The sequence below is a fragment of the Leptonychotes weddellii genome, chromosome 9 (assembly GCF_054177405.1).
Source record: "Leptonychotes weddellii isolate Sample4059 chromosome 9, ASM5417740v2, whole genome shotgun sequence".
Classification (NCBI taxonomy): Eukaryota; Metazoa; Chordata; class Mammalia; order Carnivora; family Phocidae; genus Leptonychotes; species Leptonychotes weddellii.
In genome coordinates, this window is record NC_138377.1 from 82,822,963 (window position 1) to 82,843,451 (window position 20,489).

The following is a 20,489-nucleotide window of genomic DNA, read 5'->3' on the forward strand; positions in this document are numbered from 1 at the left end:
ATTATTCTATCTAAACAATATCATATTCTAAGAGAGGAGAAGGAAGACAAGAGGACAAGGAACTAGGTTCAAACTCTTAACTCACTGAAAACATAACCCAATGTCTTCCCTATCAACTAGGAAATATGAGAGTTAAGAGTAAACTAGTAACACCTCTTGGGGCGCCTCCGTGGCGCAGTCAGTTAGGCGTCTGACTCTTGGTTTCAGCTTAGGTCATGATCTCAGGGTCAGGGGATAGAGCCCCATGTCAGCTTGTGCTCAGCACTGAATCTGCTTGGGATTTTCTCTCTCCCTCTGACCCTCCCCCTGCTCACATGCACACTCTCTCTCTGAAATAAATAAAAAAATAAAATCTTGAAAAAAAAATAGTACCTCTTTTTAACTAAGCTTTTCCTACAACCATCTGCAGGAAAAAATCAAAACCATTAAACCTAAACCAGTACCCATTATTAGTCTAATGGGTATTGCCCTGCCTCTGACAGGTACCATTTTACAAATTTCAGCCCAAATGTGGTTTGTAGTAATATTGTCATAATATGCCCAAGAGTATCTGCAAATAAAATGCATACCAGCAAGCATGAGCTCTAGAATTATAGGGCAATCTAACACAAATACATATGTGCATCTGCCCGGCTTACCTGGAATACCACTCTGGATTTCTCTAAAAGATAAGTTCTCATATTGGCACCAATGATTCGGTATCTCTTATCAAAACCAATTTCAATATACTTCCCAAAACGGCTGCTATTATCATTCCTGGTTGTCTTAGCATTTCCAATGGACTAAGAAGGGGAAAAAGTAGTATTTTAGAAGTACAGTTCATGACATGACATTTACAGAGTCTGTTCAGGGAAAGAAAGGACAGAGTGTAACACAACACTTTAAAACTGATCTTTTAAAAACTGAACCAATCCTCCCCCTGCAGGCACCAGTGTATGCTTTGCCCAAAGCACAACCACACAGATACCAACTAATAGTCCAGATCTGCCCTCTTACTCTCACACAAATTATCTTCAGAAACAGCAAACCTGAGCCCAGTGGCTGGGAGGTTTTCACACCGTTTGTGGTATCAGAACACACTCATGCAGGTCAACAAGGAAAGAAATGGATGGGGCTGGGGGCTGCCAAAGCCCAAGCCCTCTTAGTTACACACTAGGGTTTGCATTTCCTGATAATTTAGTCTGTTTTATGTAAATAAGCTGTTTAAGACAAATTAATATTTTCAAGGAAATGTTGCTCTGGTGTTGAGACTCTTTAGCTAGAAGTTTCTATCTTCTTATCCTGTGACAACAAAGGCCCAGTTGGACTGGTTATTAGCAGAATCTTAGGAATCACCCATTCAATTCAAAGCCATTTTCAGAAACCAGACACAGTAAAATTTGCCCTTGGGTTTTGATAGCTGTGTCTAACTTGTAAAACACCTGCCATAGAATTCAGAGAATGTAACTTTCTGCTAAATTTTTTATATAATTTTAAAAATTAAGATAATGTATGTATTACTTTCTGACTTAGAAAACATGCTTCTAGAAATTTTTCTTCCAAGGCAAAGCAAAAAACATGGTGTAGTTAGAGAAGCAAGTGTTTACATAATGCATGCATTAAATGTTTAATAAAATATTTTATATAAGATTACTATAATTTACTTGTGCAAAGCCTGAGATGATCAGGATTAGTAGACTGAAACCACAGCAGAGAGAAAGACATGAAAATGCTCTGGAGTGTTAAAAAAGCAATACAAATATAAGTGATGAAAACAGTAATTACACAGCCACAAAAAAATCAACACATCAGATTCTCTGATTAATCAAAGAAAGCACATTTCACTCTCTGAAATACGGGGCCGATACTGTCCTATTTTGCTCTGGCAATGAGAACACTGCTATATTTCAGATTAACATTTTAAGTGGAAAGAATGACAGAAAGCTGTCTTCCCAGCAAAGTAAGAGTGATCTAGTGTAGCCTAGGACAATTTAACAATGCATTTACTTAGATATTCCCCTCTTTGATATGACAAAAAGTACAACAAAAAGTCTCCACATCTTCTAATTATTTTTATTTTGTTTACAAAAGGAAATTAATGATAAATGCAGGATTTTCTTTCAACACAGACTATTCCATCAAAGAGCAGACGAAGAAGATGTAGTAATTGCGGCAGCGACGGTAATAGTCACGGAGGGTTTACCAGGCACCGTCCCAAGCACCTTCCTGCCAGCAACTAAGAAAGCTTCTCCTCCCTCCCTGACCCCATCCCACCTTCCCTATGCCATCTCCTTCCTATCGACTCAGAGTGTGAGTCCGAGTGGCTGAGCTGCCCAAACAACACGACACCCTGTGAGAAGCGGCGGTGAGTAGGCCAGGGTTGAAACAGACCCCTCCCCTCTGCCTTTGAGTAAAACGTATTTAAACATAGAGCAAAGAATGGTAGAAGGAGTGAATGGAAGAGAAGTCTGAAGACCTGGGTATCAGGCCAGGCCCTCCTACCAACTTGCCAACATTTAATCCTCTGAGGAGCAGTAGTGTCTCCAAGGGTAAACTGACTAGGATAGATGAGCTCTGGGGTCCTTTCCAAAACTAGAATTAGATGATTACAAGCCTTGAACTTGATAAGGAAAGAAGGCTCTATATATCTACAAACAATACCTTTTGTCCATTCCACCTAATTCCTCCCTCTCCCTTATAAGTACAGTATTTACACCAGGCTCCCTTGATGCTATTTTCATTTCAATTAGCAAGAAACTGTTAATGAAAAAAAGGTTTGTGGTCTAAAATCAATTTCACTATTGATTTCAGTGAAGTGTTTAGTGACTTATTCTTCTTTACTAAAAGGAGATGAAAATCTTTAACTATGGTTATTAATGTTGTAAAAGAACTATTAAGACCCACTATGACCACAAGAATCTTTCCCTGTCCCCATCTTAGGATGAAAATTTCCTGGAGGAAAAGGAGAAAAAGAAAACATGATAAAATGAGCAAAAAAGAATCATTTATCTGTGCATCATTCATATTTTGCAAAAGGAGCTTATGCTGAGGATGAGGAACTTGCTTTCTAAAGGATCGTGTGCAAATCCCAATACACACTAGGCTGTGATGTTAACTGTGTAGGATGCTCATTACCCAAGGAGGAGTTTCAGATCATGGAGACCCAGACATGCCATTCTTGACATCACAGTAAAGGACTCTGATACAGAAACACAGTCTTGAGACAGGTTTAAAGTTACAAAGCATACTCAGTATTTCATCTATGTCTTCTTCCTATAACTGCAAATCCTTTGTCACCTCTCTTTAGTCCCAGATTCCATTTTGATCTTTCAAATTGAGATGCCCTCATTTGTAGTCATTGAAAATTAGTTCTCTCTTTGCCAAATTTTCTTAATCCAAATTCCTATAGAAAAACTACATAAGAGGGTGCCTGGGTGGCTCAGTTGGTTAAGCGACTGCCTTCGGCTCAGGTCATGATCCTGGAGTCCCGGGATCCAGTCCCACATCGGGCTCCCTGCTCAGCTGGGGGTCTGCTTCTCCCTCTGACCCTCTTCCCTCTCGTGCTCTCTGTCTCTCATTCTCTCTCTCAAATAAATAAATAAATAAATCTTTAGAAAAGAAAAACTACATAACAATATAGAAGGGAATAGCTAAGCATAACTGATGCCTTTATCTTTTTTTGTTCATCCCAGCAAATAAAATAAATTCCTTATAACTACGTATTAAAAACTAAGGTCTATGGGGGCGCCTGGGTGGCTCAGTCGTTAAGCGTCTGCCTTCAGCTCAGGTCATGATCCCAGTCCTGGGATCAAGCCCCGCATCAGGCTCCCTGCTCAGCAGGAAGCCTTCTTCTCCCTCTCCCACTCCCCCTGCTTGTGTTCCCTCTCTTGCTGTCTCTCTCTCTCTCTGTCAAATAAATAAATAAAATCTTTAAAAAAAAAATTAAAAAAAAAAAAACTAGGATCTATGGCCATTTTAATCTCTCCTACTAACACAATGCAAATCTGTATTGTAGAAAAAACAATGTAGCATTTTTTGAATGATGATATAGAAGGTCTGTAAACCTAAAATATTCTAGACATATTCTAGAAGGTTCACTCCAGACTTACATTATTATATGGTCCAGCCTAGAAGAGCTGGGATTCCCTGATGCCATCAAAAATCTAGACTGGGATATTCTAACATTAGGGACTAAGAATGAATTAAACTACTGCCAAATATACAGAATTTGTTGTTGTGGCCAAAAATAGTCAAACTAATGGTAGGAAGCAAAGCAAAGCCCTGTTGTTTTCTGACCCAAAACCAAAAACTGGCTCTACGGGTTATATCTCCCCAATACTGTTTTTTTTTTTTTTTTTAAAGATTTTATTTATTTATTTGAGAGAGAGAGAGAATGAGAGACAGAGAGCACGAGAGGGAAGAGGATCAGAGGGAGAAGCAGACCCCCCCGCCGAGCAGGGAGCCCGATGCGGGACTCGATCCCGGGACTCCAGGATCATGACCTGAGCTGAAGGCAGTCGCTTAACCGACTGAGCCACCCAGGCGCCCTATATCTCCCCAATATTAACAATGGCATCCAGCACTGTATCTGTAGCTTAAATTCTTTCAGAATCTTAATACTTGCTTAAAACCTTTACTAGTCTTCTTGGCACACACTTCTGCTCCCCCCGGCCCCCCATCTGTGCTACTTCAGAAAACTCCTCCAGTTCTCTCTGCACAGTGCACCTGGCCCAGGCAGCCCTGAACTCCCCCAGCACGTCCTGTCCTCTTGGTCCCAAGGACAGAGGTCCTCCTGCTCTGGAGGGCAGCCCCGCAGGCCAGGGGGCACAACAGTCTGTTCTCAAGTGTCGCACACGGCACTGCAAACCAGGCACAGTTACCTCTGGACTGATTACTGCAAAAACCACTCGTACCACAGGTGCATCAGGCCAGTTCTAAACTCCGTCTGTGTTTGGGTGACAAGGAAGGCTTGACCAAGGGAAAAAACAGGAATAAAAAATGCTGACTCAAATTTTTAATAAGAAAGGCTTGTTTCTCCCTGTCCAAAATAATTTCTATTAGTAAAGAGAATTACTTTTTTCCATTTAATGGGACTACTTACAAAAATGTGACTTTCCTAAAATCACCTTAATAGATCATTCTCTAGTTACAAATTCTGAAATACTCAAATTTTCACACAAACAGGTCCAGTTTCTTTGCCATGAGCATTTCTGCTCTGTATACATATTTTACTTTTGAAAGGACATCCTTTCGTAGTTCTTCCTTTCTCAGGAATTTATAGCTACCGAATTTCTTTCTCTAACCTAAAGCTGTGTGATGTGCTTCACAGAAACAAGAAGAAAAGTGTTTACAAGATCATGATTTAAACCTATAGTTCAAATCTGGAAAAAAAAAAAAAAAGAAACAGCTAAACTTACAGCTAAACTTTCTGTGCTAAGTATAGAAAATGAAATGTGGGCAAAGGAATGATAAAATTCATCATACTTGGGTATAGTGAATCCCTATGAACTCAGAAATGGGGGGAAATGAGAAACATACTTCCAGTACAAGGAACAATAGATATGAGTTGATTAACTAGGAGAATAGAGATTTAGAAAATGAGGTACCACTGCCAGTTATTTAGAGGCAACAGCTCAATGGTAGATTAAAAATGCAGGATTATGGAATAAAGTAGATACTTCTCAAATCACTTTACTCAAATGGCTACCTTAGTAACTTTTTACTTTTCATAGATCTCTTCTTACTAATATGTGGAAAAGTATTTTCTTACTTTTAGCGGCTGGGAGAGCCCAGACTTTCTGACATGTGCTGTTTCAATAAGTTTCTGAGCAGGTTTCTTAAGAGAATATAGTAAGAAGGCCAAGGCGGCTCCTATCTTACCTCCATGATGGGGTTGGAGGCCAAGACCTTTTCCTCAACATTGGCTTCACTGGCAGAACCACTCACAGTTGCAAAGTATCGCATGGCATACTTAGCTGAGACTGTTTTTCCTGCCCCAGACTCTCCACTTACGATGATGGACTGATTTCGTTCATCTCTGTAAAACAAAGAAGAGTAACTAACAGTGCTGCCCACTCCTGAATGTGACAACCATTCTTTCTTCTGTGTTCTCATCAGTGAGCCATGGTGAATTTCTTCTGGTTCATACATGCAGCAATGTGGGAAGGAACATAAGAATGATATTTCCTATAAAAATAACTACTTACAAACTAACAATGAACAGAGACGGAGAAGATGATATCAAGCATCAAATTAGACAGCGTCACATCTAAGGATGAATCTGTAATAGAGGGTCTCTGAATTTTTTTGTGTACAGATCTCAAACACATTATTTAATTTCTAGATAATAATTCTGGTATATTACAGTGCTGCTGTCAACCATCTCAGAAGAGAAAGCAGCCACAGCAAGGGAATTTGAAAGAAAATCCTATTTAATTAAAATTAGAAATTGTCGGGGTGCCTGGGGGGCTCAGTTGTTGGGCAACTGCCTTTGGCTCAGGTCATGATCCCAGGGTCCTGGGATTGAGCCCCGCATTGGGCTCCCTGCTCGGCGGGAAGCCTGCTTCTCCCTCTCCCACTACCCCCTGCTTGTGTTCCCTCTCTCGCTGTGTTTCTCTCTGTCAAATAAATAAATAAAATCTTAAAAAAAGAAAATTAGAAATTGTCTAGAAGTTAAAAGTCCAAAAAGTCATGTCTTCCACAAACTGAAAGATACTGAAAGTATCTTCCTTAGCGGAGAAGAAATAGGTCATTTACTTGTTGGCTGACGTGTTCAAATATGTCAGAACTCAAAGACTATCTACTATTCCATCTCTAATTCATTCACACAATGACTCAAAAACTCTAAATGATACACCTGTTCACAAGATTATCATTTCTTTGAGGATTAAGACCTAAATCATGTTTATCTTTAATATCCAGCACCTAGTGCAGAGCCTGACACATCACAAATGCTCAATAAATGTGTATTGCTTACAAGTAAACAGAACTTCAGTGAGCAACCTAGCCTAAGAATAAATCTGCTTTTTTTTTTTAAAGATTTTATTTACTTATTTGAGAGAGAGAGATCACTAGAGAGACAGAGCAAGCACAAGTGGGGGGGGCAGAGGGAGAGGGAGAAGCAGGCTCCCCGCTTGAAAAATACAGTGGGAGTAGAACAACCTGTTCCTGACACTCTGACTCGCATATTGTGGGGAAAATCAGGAGGACCTGGGTGACACACTAAAGAATGTTTAAATTTTATAGTACAAGCTTGCACGTAATCCTTGTTTTTATGAAACATCATTGAGTCTCATATTCACCATCTCATTTTCTTTTTATTTGAATTTCTAGACAGAACTGGACACACTCATTGCCTCTGTTCATTCATAGCTGACTAAAACATAAATCATCTAATAAAACAGTTCTCATTGTGGTGCCAGTGTCCTTTCTTTTAGTCGTTTAAAATGTCTTCAGAATTCACCTTTTTCTATACATTCATTAATCAAGGTACAGTATCAACAGTTTTTGGGTTGTCTTCTACAATATGATTAGAAAAATGATCTCTTCCCAATTCCTGCATGATCAGTTGTCAACACCCCTTGTGTGACAGCAGTCCTTCCAACAGCAAACGAGGTGGGGAGGCTTCCACTAGTCTGGTGAAAATATTAATGGGAACTGCTATTTAAACTGTACTGTATTTGAAAGGTTATTTCAAGCCTTAATATCAAAATGTTTTATCAAAAAGTCTAAAAATTCATATAGCTCTTTCCTACAATATAGGGAAGAAGAAAAATATTAAAAGCAATAAGATCAAGGCTTGTTCAAATGAATCAGAAATTTGTACAACTATGTACATATGTACACTGACATCAAGCACATGCCATATACATTTTCTTTTCCAGGATTTAGGATCCTGGATCCATACGATCAATGGTTTTTAAATTTTTTAAAGGACTTTATTATTCTTTTTATATTTCCCTGACTTTTTGGCAGAGTCTTCCCTTTTTTCCCAAGCTTAGTAGACCATTCCAATATATAAATAAGCACCACTCTTCCATCATATAAAAGCTCCTCTGAATCAAGGCTTTAATCCTAGATTTGTCATTTACCAACTACACAGCTTTGAGCAATTGCAAGACCTCTCTGGTTCACAGCTTTTTCATCCTTAAGATTAAATAGTACCCAAAGTCCTTCTCAAATTCTAAAGTACTATAATCTAAAAGTCTAACTCTGGAGTTGTTTTTCAGATATTGGATGAACTATAACTTGCAATCTAAGCCAGGGTAAACTCTTGGGACCAAAGACAATTGGAAAAGGATAGGCCTACAGATACTCAGATGGTCTTGAGTGGCCATATTTAAAATGGGGAACATTTCTTCTCTGGAGGACCCCTGAATTTGAGATGACCAAAATCAGTAAAGGGCTACGAAGAGTAAAAATGTAAAATAATCAATTCACCTGCTTTTAAATTAAATGCAGGAAGTATTAAAGTACCTTTATAAAATAGGTACAATAAAGTCTTTAAAATGTTTTTCAGTTCTATGTGGCTATAGGAAGAAATGCCAAAAAGAGAAAATAAGAGCAGAGATAGGTAGAAATGGGAAGCCAAGCAAAGAAAGAGACGAGAGAAGGATAACAGATAATAAAGACACACAAAAGGAAAAACAAGAAGGGTATGATAGAGATGAGGAGAAAACAGACAAAAACATCAGGGATAAAATTTTATGGTTCACACTTGCTTATCCCATACACAAAAATAAACCCAAAATGGATTAAAGAACTAAATGTGAGACCTGAAACCATAAAATTCCTAGAAGAAAACATAGGCAATAATCCCTTTGACATGAGCCGTAAAAACATTTTTCTAGATATGTCTCCTTTGGCAGGGGAAACAAAAGCAAAATTAAACTATTTTTTATTTATCAAAATAAAAAGCTTTTACACAACAAAACAAAAAAGACAACCAACTGAATGAAGTGATTTGCAAATGATATATCCAATAAAGAGTTAATATCGAAACTATTTAAAGAACTTACACAACTCAACACCAAAGACCCCCAAATAATCCAATTTAAAAATGGGCAGAATCCATGAGTAGAGATTTTTTCAAAGAAGATATTCAGATGGTCAACAGACACATGAAAAAAAAGATGCTTATCATCACTCATGATCAGGGAAATGTAAATCAAAACTATAATGAGGCATCATCTCATACCTGTCAGAATGGCTAAAATCAAAACCACAAGAAATAAGTGTTGGCAAGGATGTGGAGGAAAAGGAACACTTGTGCACTGTTAGTGTGAATCCGAGCTGGTGCAGCCACTGTGGAAAACAGTATGGAGGTTCCTCAAAAAGTTAAAAATAGAATTACCCTATGATCCAGTAATTCCACTACTGGGTATTTAGCCAAAGAAAATGAAAACACTAATTTGAAGAGAAAGAGAGAGAGAGGGAGAGAGGGAGATTCACTCCTATGTTTACTGTAGCATTATTTACAATAGCCAAGATATGGAAGCAACCCAAATGTCCATCCACAGATGAATGAATAAAGATGTGGTATATATACACAATGGAATGTTACTCAGCCATAAAAAAGAATGAGATCTTGCCATTTGTAACAACATGGATGGACCTAGAAGGCATAATGCTAAGTGAAATAAGTCAATCAGAGAAAGACAAATACCATGATTTCATTCACAGGTGCAATTTAAGAAACAAAATAAATGAACAAAGGAAAAAAACAAACAGAAAAACAGACTTTTTTTTTAAGATTTTATTTATTTATTTGACAGAGACACAGCGAGAGAGGGAACACAAGTCGGGGAGTGGGAGAGGGAGAAGCAGGCTTCCCGCTGAGCGGGGAGGCCAATGCAGGGCTCAATCTCAGGACCCCCGGATCATGACCCGAGCCGAAGGCAGACGCTTAACGACTGAGCCACCCAGGCTCCCAGACTTTTAAATACAGAGAACAAACTGGTGGTTACCAAGGGGGAAGTGGGTGGGGGGATGGGTGAAATAAGTGAAGGGGATTAAGAGTACACTTATCGTGATGAGCAATGAGTAATGTATAGAATTGTTGAGTCATTTTATTGTAAACCTAAAACTAATCTAACATTGTATGTTAATTATACTTGAAATAAAAAAATAAAAATTTTTAAAAATTTTATGGTTCAAGGTGAATACCAGAGTCCACCCTCTTCTATTCATTGGAGCTGTGAGCTTTATATGGTTACATATATGTAAATAATAATTTATTGTTCTTTGAAATTTTGCTTATCTGATCAGCCAGCATTTATAACCTTTCAAGTGTTCTTGTCCATACATTACAAGAAAGTTTTTTCTATTTTTGGGATGTAGATATCACTTCAAAAGCCTGATAAAACCACGTTAAAGAACAGAAATTCTCCACTCTTCATCAAGGACAGATCAATCTGGACAGTCTTAAGGACGCATGAAACAAAGATTTATGATTTCTGGTTTGGCCAATTCTCTCAAGGACCTCTACAGTAATCCTAAATACCTGGGTACTGGGTGCCTTTGGAGGTAAGCTCTTCTGACCTGTTTTATCAATGTTGATTCCAGAGGCTCTAATATGAACTAAAAGCCTCACCTAAAAATACTGCTTCGTTCATTTATTTAACAAACATGTAATGAGCAGTCACAATGTGCCAATCATTTTATGCAGATAAAAGACTCTGGGGTCATAGCCTATTGAGAGAGATTCCAAGTACAGTTAAAATGGAGTGAAATGATTGCTTCACTCCATTTTAAAAAGGAGGTCTACCCAGGATACTACCCAGGATGGAATTGGTAGGATATGTGAGGAGACGATGTCAGGAAATGCTTTCTTGAAAAGGTGATGCTTTCATTGACTTTTACATGATGATTAGGCAAAAACTAGATGTATGGGAAGAATGCAATGGGAATGAAACTCTGTAGAGGTGCCTGAAACCTCAGGAAAAGGTTTCAAGAACAGAATATTCAAGAACAGAATATCCACTCTGGGTTGATGAAAGACAGGAGTTACACTTTAGTCCATTTTCCTTCTTTGGTCCTCAGTACTTCTATCTATTCAGTCTATCTCTATCTATTTGGTCTGTCCAGCCCTTTCTTATATCTACTCAGTTTTCACTTTGCATCAGGTATATTCTTTTATAGATTTTCCTTCTGAACTGTACCCTTTAAAAAATGTAATCTCGGGGCACCTGGGTGGCTCAGTCAGTGAAGCGCCTGCCTTTAGCTCAGGTCATGATCCCAGGGTCCTGGGATCAAGCCCTACATCGGGCTCCCTGCTCAGCGGGGAGCCTGCTTCTCCCTCTGCCGCTCCCCCTGCTTATGCTCTCTCTTTCTCTCTGTCAAATAAATAAATAAAATCTTTAAAAAAGTAAAAAATAAAAAAATAAAAAATGTAATCTCTCTAGTTCATCATGGTCATACTGAATACTATTCATATCTTCTAAGACCATCAGCTTATTCTCTGCAAATTTAATGAGCATACTTTTCATTCACATCCTGATCATTCATGACTAAACTAAGTAAAGCCAACCTCAGACCTGACTCATGCGGAACACAATTTAATCTTTCCACCCACGTTGATATTGACTCTGATAACCACTGGGTGTTGCCGTTTACCTTGGTTAAGTGTACAAGCCCCTACATCTAATTTTTAGCTTATAAGTGAACATGTTTGCATGAAACAAAATCTAGAGTTTTACTTTTTTGCAGGCAATCAACCTAATTGTTTCTCCCTTGTTAAAAAGAGAAAATATTAAGTTCATGTGATATAAGGCTTTCTTCCAGAGCCTTGTTCTTACTGTGATGACTTAAAGATGTGTTTTCCCTTGAGACTCTAATCCCCCCCTCTCTCTCTTGTTAAGAGGTGTTAAGTTTTTCTACACCATTATCACTCATCAAAATCAGCTGCTATGCTCTGTGTTTTCATGATTTCCGCTTTTGATCAATCTCAAGATTTTTTTTTAGTTTTTATTTTAATTTCAGTTAGTTAACACAGTGTTATATTAGTTGCAGCTGTACGATATAGTGATTCAACAATTCCATACATCACCTGGTGCTCATCACAAGTGCACTTCTTCATCCCCAACACCTATTTCATCCAACCCCCCCACCCACCTCCCCTCTGGTAACCATCCGTTTGTTCTCTATAGTTAAAGAGTCTGTTTCTTGCTTTGTCTGTCTGTCTGTCTCTCTCTTATTTTTTTCCCTTTGCCTGTTTGTTTTGTTTCTTAAATTCCACATATGAGTGAAAGCATATGGCAATTGTCTTTCTCTGGTTTATTTCGCTTAGCGTTAGACTCTCTAGCTCCATCCATTCAAGAAGAAAAGATTTAAATTCTAAAGTTGACATTAGACAATTAGTTCACAATGACAATATTTAGTATTATTTTTGAAGTTAAATATTTCCTATTAAAAAATGTGCAGGCAGACTGGTGAAAGCTGTGCTTTAGAGAAGCAGAGAGACTATTCAGGAAATGAAAAGAAGTGTTCCCTAGAGATACATGCTAAGGTCATTCAGTTCCTACTGAGGAACCATTCACATGACTATAAGATCCTCTCAGGTCAAAATGACTTCTCTGTTCATTAATATAAAGATGCCATAACAGAAATACCCAGTTACATATGTTTATAACTTTTACAGACTTATATTTACTGTATTTTATTCCTTCTACAACCTTATGGGGTAGCTAGTACCCACTAAGTGCCAAATTCATATTTAAAGAATCCTGAAGAGCAATCATATACCAGGCACTGAGGTAGTCTCAAAGAAAAACCTGGGTGGGATCATGGAAAATAAATAAAACTCAGGCAGATAAAGGAGCACAGAGAAGGATATTCTAGACTGAATAAAACGTGCATAAACACAAGTATGCAATGTTAATTTGAAGGAATAGATGTGTTAGAATAGGGGAGCGTAGTTGAAAGTAAGAAAATGAAATGACAAAGAAGAAAAGCTTTGGAGTCTCAAAGTGAGAACCACATGTCAGCTCCCAGATGCTATTTATTAGCATGATAGCCTGAACAAGTTATTTTCCTCAGTTTCCTCACCTGTAAAGCAGGGGTGCGATGTCTGCTCCCAGGGATGTAATGAAGATTAGAGGTAACACGCCTGACACCATGCTTATACCCAGCAAGCATCTAAACATGGTAGCTATTAATGTAAGTTAATCCACCTTTATATATCATACATAAAATTCCTCATCAGGTAGCATATATTACTTCAAGTCTATTTGCATAAATGGGATACTTGGTACCACAGGGCAGCCGAGTCACTGCTGGTAACAGGGGAGATTTTATAATCTATAACAGCCAGCAGGCCAATGAGCTTCAAGACAGTGAAGAATTCAGAGACTGCCCAGCCAAATGAAAGAAGGAGCCACCCTCAGAAAAGGCCTGGCAATAAACGGTCAAGAGTAATATACCAGATGACAGGCTAAAGTGGATGAAAAGAGAATGCAGACGTAAGACTCCATAATGATGAAGACTATGATGACAGTAACAGCCTATATTTAAATACTTAGCATTTTTAAAATGGTGTATTTTTAAAATCTTTATTGAAGTATAGCTGACCTACAATATTACGTTAGTTTCAGGTGTACAACATAGTGACTCAGTAAGTCTCTATGTTATGCTGTTCAGAGTGCTTTTATGTTTATCTATCTAGTATAATTTTTACCTTTGAAGTAAGCATGACAGGTATTATTTCCTTGTTAGGGAAAATAGTAATATAGAGAGGTTAGATGGCTTATCCAAGGTTAGAGCAGAGCTCTATGAATGACATCACATACCACATCTCCTGGTTTCCAAGAAGTCTATACCATGTTCCTTCTGCTTTGCTACACAGCTCCTTACCATAGTCTGCTCTCCACTAGGAAGAGCAACATGCTTATTAATTAGTCTCCATGAAACAGAAAGGTAACAAATGTATACCACAGAACACTACAAGTGTCAAGGTAAACCATCTGGTGAAACTGTTCCATTTTATAGGTAATAAAACTGAGACCAAGGCAGACAAGGAGATTTAAACTTATATAGTTATTTACTGATGCAGCTGCGATTAGTACAGATATCGTTTTTATTATACCAAGGTTATACATATAAGTATCTAATTTAGTTCAAGAAAACCCATAAATGAAACTTAGTCAAAAAAATTTATTTACCAGTCACAATGGGGAAAAAAATACACCAAATTAAAGTAATCAATATTACCTGGTTTTAAGGAAACAAAAGAAAAAAAGCTTATGTTTTAAGGAAAACTATGCTGTCATTTAGTTGTCAAAGAGCAGTCAGTTCAGCCTGAGAAAAGACTGGCATAAATGGGACACAGGAGTATGAGAAGAAAAACAGACACAGCAGCCCACTGACATTTTCTCTTGTGTAAGTCAACAGGATTATTCAAAGTAAGAGGCCTGACTATGAAGGTGTTCCATGAGGGCACTGCTCTCTGTAAGGGGCATGCTTAGAAAGGAGTCCTGAGTCAAGGATCCTGGTTATGGCTACTGTCATTGGACATAAGCCTCCTGGGGAAGAATCACTTCTGTCAGCTTTGCTTCAGGATAGGTATCTAAAATGAAACTCCAACCCTTCCTCCCGCCACACTCCCACCCCACAAATACAACCTGCTCTTCTTTCAATGTCCTTCACCTCACTAAATGGCAACCCCCAACTTTCAGGTGCTCGGACCGAATACCTTGCCACCATCCCTGACTCCGCTTTTTCTCTCATACCCTCACATAAGCAAGGCTTTGTCCATTCTTTCTTTCTTTTTTTTTTTTTTAAAGATTTTATTTATTTATTTGACAAAGAGAGTTAGTGAGAGCAGGAACACAAGCGGGGGAGTGGGAGAGGGAGAAGCAGGCTTCCCGCTGAGCAGGGAGCCCAATGCGGGGCTCGATCCCAGGACCCTGGGATCATGACCTGAGCCGAAGGCAGACGCTTAACGACTGAGCCACCCAGGCGCCCCCATTCTTTCTTAAAATACATCCAGAATCCATCCATTTACTTTTACCTTCTCCATTAATATCTTATTTAACTAGATTATCATTATTTCTTGCTTGGATCAATACAAAAACCTCCTAACTTGTCTTCTGGATTCTACCCTTGTCCCACTACCAACTGTTCTTTTAATTTCTGCTTTTGTTTTCTTTTTTTTTTTTTCCCCAAATCAGTATAGCTTTTATTGCATCTTTAAAATATCACAAATAAGTCTGAAAAATCATCCGGCATCTTGCTGTTTCTGTAGATGGACAACTCAGATCTTATTCATCAACCTGCTGAACTGTTCCTTTTTCAGAAACATAGATACCATCCAAAAATTTTCTGATATCCTTGTTTTTAACAGTTGTGGCTTGCCGAATCAAAGCAGCTGAGTTCGATACAAGTTCAATGTCATGTCCTTCAAGAATTAACTCATCTTTTTGGGCTTGAGATATAGAACAAGCAACACCTGGCCTCATCCGAACCCTGCGGAGGTACTTCTCACCCAAGAAATTTCGGATTTCAACAAGAGAACCATTCTCCTGAATAACAACGTTGATGGGGAAGTGAGCATACACAGATCTCATCTTGTAATGGAAGCCCAGTGTAATGCCCTTGATCATGTCCTGTACGTGACTACAGACAGAACAGTAGCCAGCTCTTTTCTATTTCCCCACCATTTGTCAACTCGGAGCCTCTTCTTCTTCTTTCCAAGAAGACTGAGTTCTACATTGATGTGATTGAAGTCCCTTTGCAGGGTTCCTCTGGGTCCCTTCACAGTAACTGTGTGTCCCTTCAGAGTGATGTTGACATTTTCTGGAATGGCGACAGTCTGATTGCTGAGAATGGTCTTCATTCTCGCAGGAGATGTGGCAAAGAAGCTTTGCTTTTGTTTTCTAACTAGTTTTGATATTATTTCAAACTTATGGAAAATTGCAAAACTAGTAAAATGAACTCCCATATATGCTTTACTCAGATTCACCAATTGTTTATAGGTTTTGCCTGTTTATTTTATTAACTTCTCTTTTTCTCTTATTTTAATATTTTCTGAAATATTTAAGAGTGGGTTACAGACATGATGCCTCCTATATAATTTAGAGTACTATATTTCCTCAGAACAGTGACATGCTTTTACATATCTACAATAATCAAAATCATGAAATGTAACATTGATATATTAGTATTATTTAGTCCACAGTCTATATTCCAATTTTATCAACCATCCAGCAATGTTCCCTACATAGTTACCTTCCCTCCCCATCATCAAGGATTCAATTCAGAATATTCATTGACTTAATTGGCATATATCTTTCATCTCCTTTAATCATAAACAAATACTCAGCCTTTCTTGGACTCTTCTGATCTTCATAATTTTGAAGAGTTTATATATTTTGTAGAATGCCCCTCATTTTCAGTTTTTCTGGTGTTTCCTCCTGATTAGATTCAGGATATGCATTTTTGGCAGCAATCTATGGTTGATTTTTATCATAGCTGCAAGATCAGACCATTCCTCTGCTCAAAACTCACACCCAGAGAAGAAGTCAAATTTGCTACGATACTCCACATGGCCTTGTACTGTCCTTACAGTTGATGATCTCCCTGCCTGGAATATTCTTCCCCAGATATGTGAATGACTTGCTTTATCCTTCCTTCATGTTATTACTCAAAAGACAGCTTTATTTTTTATGGAGTTAGATAAGTTGATGCCAAAGTCTGTATGGAAAAACAAACATCTAAGGATAGCCAGGAAAATAATGAAAAGGACAAACTGTGAGAGGGTTTAATGATACCAAACATTTAAAAATATTATAAAGGGGTGCCTGGGTGGCTCAGTCGATTAAGTGTCCAATACTTGATCTCAGCTCAGGTCTTAATCTCAGGGTCGTTATTTCAAGCCCCACACTGGGCTCCACACTGGGCATAGAGCCTACTTTAAAAAAAAAAACTATAAAGCCACTATATTTAAAACAATGTGGTACTAGGACATGAATAGACAAAGGGAGGTGAAAAGAACAGAGACAAGAAGTTAATCCAAAAACATGAGAAAACGGGGTGCCTGGGTGGCTCAGTCATTAAGTGTCTGCCTTCGGCTCGGGTCGTGATCCCGGGGTCCTGGAATCGAGCCCCGCATCGGGCTCCCTGCTGGGTGGGAAGCCTGCTTCTCCCTCTCCCACTCCCCCTGCTTGTGTTCCCTCTCTCCCTGTGTCTCCCTCTGTCAAATAAATAATATCTTTAAAAAAAAAAAAATGAGGGGCGCCTGGGTGGCTCAGTTGGTTGGGCAACTGCCTTCAGCTCAGGTCATGATCCTGGAGTCCCGGGATCAAGTCCCGCATCGGGCTCCCTGCTCGGCAGGGAGTCTGCTTCTCCCTCTGACCCTCCTCCCTCTCATGCTCTCTGTCTCTCATTCTCTCTCTCTCAAATGAATAAATAAAATCTTTAAAAAATAAAAAATAAATAAAATTAAATTTAAAAATGAGAAAACCTAGGATATGCTAAATGGCATCTGAAAGAACTGGGGCAAAATGGGTTTCTTTTTTTTTTTTTTTTTAAAGATTTCATTTATTTATTTGACAGAGAGATAGAGAGCACAAGTAGGCAGAGGGGCAGGCAGAGGGAGAGGGAGAAGCAGACTCCCCGCTGAGCAGGGAGCCCGATGTGGGGCTCGATCCCAGGACTCCGGGATCATGACCTGAGCTGAAAGCAGACGCTTAACCGACTGAGCCACCCAGGCGCCCCAAAATGGGTTTCTTAATAAGTGATGCTGGGATAAGGAGGTAGCCATTTGGAAAAAAGATAAATTTAGATCCATATCTCATACAAAAGAATAAACTTCAATGGAATCAGGGATCTAAAAGTATATTATAAAACAATACAAGGCTAGAAGAAAACATGGATGAATTTCTCTTTTATCCTGGTATAGGGAAAGGTTTTTAACAATGACTCAAAATCCAGAGTAATTAAAAAAAAGACTGATTATTTTGCAGGCAAAAAAAACATATAAACAAAATCAAAACAAAACTTATAAATGGGGGTGGGGGGATATTTGCTTATATACCACAGGCAAAGGGCCAATATCCCTAACATATTTTTTAAAACTCTTAAGGGGCTCCTGGGTGGCTCAGTCGTCAAGCGTCTGCCTTCGGCTCAGGTCATGATCCCAGGGTCCTGGGGTCGAGCTCCACATCGGGCTCCCTGCTCAGTGGGAAGCCTGCTTCTCCCTCTCCCACTCCCCCTGCTTGTGTTCCCTCTCTCACTGTGTCTCTTTCTGTCAAATAAACAAAATCTTAAAAAAAAAAAAAAGAAACTTAAAAAAATATAAATAAAAAATAAAACTCTTAAAATTGAGGATCAAAGGACTGAAAACACAATAGAAAAATTGAAATAGACATGAGTGGACAGTTCACCACATAAACAAAGAAACTAATGCATTAATAAAATGGCTCTAAAACATATGAAAAGATGTTCAAACTCATTCATATTTAAAGAAATACAAATGAAAACAACACTGAGATATCATTGGATAGTGAAAAACTAAAAAGACTACACATTTTTTTGTTGATGAGGCTATGGGAAAGCAAGGACTCTTGAACATTTTTGGCAGAAATACAAACCAGTACAACTCTTCTAAAAGGAATTTGGCAATACCTACAAAACTACATTTACACCTACCTTTTGACCTAGCAATGCCACTTTTAGCAACTTACCTGAAGCTACATTTCTTAAAATACAGAAATACATACATACAAGGTTATTCACTATAGCATTATTTATAATTGCAGAATGATGAAAACAATCTGAAGGACCATATATGGGAAAGTGGTTGAATAAACTAATAAAGTGGGTAAGACAAGAACTAACCTAAGTAACTTTGGAAATCAGAACTTTAACTATATTCTATAAGGCTACAGACAAAATGAATTGGACACAAATATTGTACTTGAGTGGTAAATTTGCTTTTCACAGGGTTGCGGGTTAATATTTCTTAAACTACTTTTTGAGTATTCTAGGATTCAGCAAAGAAGTAAATATATTGTGGATAATAAGAGCCAAGTTTCCCAAGACCAAAAAAAGAAGGAAAAGAAGGAAAAAGAGAAAACAAAAATGAAATCTGTGGTGTTGAATTGGAATTGGATGTATCAATATGAACTCATGTTTTTTAAAATATATAGAGATAGACATTAAAATAGACATAGATGTGTGTGTGTATGGAAAGATGTGCAACTGTCTCATACTTAGAGAAAGGCAAATCAAAACAAAACTGGGATACCATTTCTCACCTGTCAGTATGGTGAAATTTTAAAAGTATGACAACACATTCTGTTGGTGAGGCTAGGGGAAACATATTTCCTAGCCCTGTGTACTGGGCTTAGAGATGATGCCCCAGTCGTAATGAGCACGCCTAGCAGACAGATCTTGGTGTCTAAGTATACATTCCCCCCCAAAAAGGAACCAGGGCTCCTTGAAGAAATGGCTAATTCCAGGACTGGGGCAAGGAAATTAGAAAATGAGCCATGTGGTGCTAGAAAGTAAGGAAATGATCAAAAAACAATGGAGGACTGTTGAAAGGACACTTGAAAGGGCTCCCAAGGGCCAACTCTGAGAGAATTTGAACAAAATAAATAATAATAGTAATGGAGAATAATCCACAGAATAAAATAAATATCCGTGAGTCCATATTGATACAAATAAAAACTAAGTAAATACTAAATAAATGGGGGGAAAGGAATAGCTCTTCCTTAAGAGTAGAATTCCTATTCATACCTGGAGAAGGAATGATGGAAATAGCAAATGACCATTTGACAAACACCACAGTAATAAACTGTTGCAGGCAAGAATCATCAATGGATGTTAAAATTAGTAAAGTAAAAGTATGATGAGAAACAGGATATATGCACGATCTCAAAGTATTTTCCCATAATATACTTATTAATTTCAAAGTTTAAAATAGTAATTATAGTAGAGAAATCTGGAAGATACCGCCATAACCAAGTGATCAAACTTAACATCGCCAGTAATTGGCACCTTGTGTTTCCTCTATATGATGAAGGGCACATCACTTCTGTGAGGTTCCTGCATGAAGCACATTGCTAGCCTCAACCTAATTAGGAGAAAACCTTAAACTTTCAGTGGGGGAAGGATTTTTGCAGTCTGTTTTGCCTAATTTTTCTACTGCTGTGCCCTCAAGGCCTACAAGATAGCTGGCTAATATTCTTCTAAAGTGTCAAAGCCATGAAAGGAAAGAGGATTAATGGATGGTCCTAGATTGAAGGAGCCTAAGGAGACAGAACTAAGTGCAGTGTATGATTCTAGATTGGATCCTAGACCAGAAAAAGGACATCAGAGGGGAAATGATGAATGTGAACAAGATTTTCAGATTACTTAATAGTATTATATCAATGTGAATTTCCTGGTTTCAATTATTTACCATGGCTATGTAACATGTTAACATTTGGGGAAACTGGATGTAGGGTGTATAGTACCTCTGTGTACTATTTTTCCAACCTTTTTGTAAGTTTAAGATTTTTTTTTTTTTTTTG

At 38.2% G+C, this 20,489-nt stretch overlaps 1 protein-coding gene and 1 pseudogene across 1 annotated transcript in view; both read right to left on the reverse strand.

Moving 5' to 3' along the window:
* Nucleotides 1-20,489, reverse strand: part of MYO5A (myosin VA) — a 181,335-nt gene that overhangs the window by 92,533 nt on the left and 68,313 nt on the right. The window contains exons 5-6 of the mRNA XM_081831863.1: nt 5,860-6,016; nt 639-782 (exon numbers count right to left, since the gene is read on the reverse strand). Coding sequence (XP_081687989.1) covers nt 639-782; nt 5,860-6,016 — 301 coding nt within the window. The remainder of the gene's footprint in view (nt 1-638; nt 783-5,859; nt 6,017-20,489) is intronic.
* LOC145723513 (large ribosomal subunit protein uL6 pseudogene) lies at nt 12,931-16,552 on the reverse strand (annotated as a pseudogene).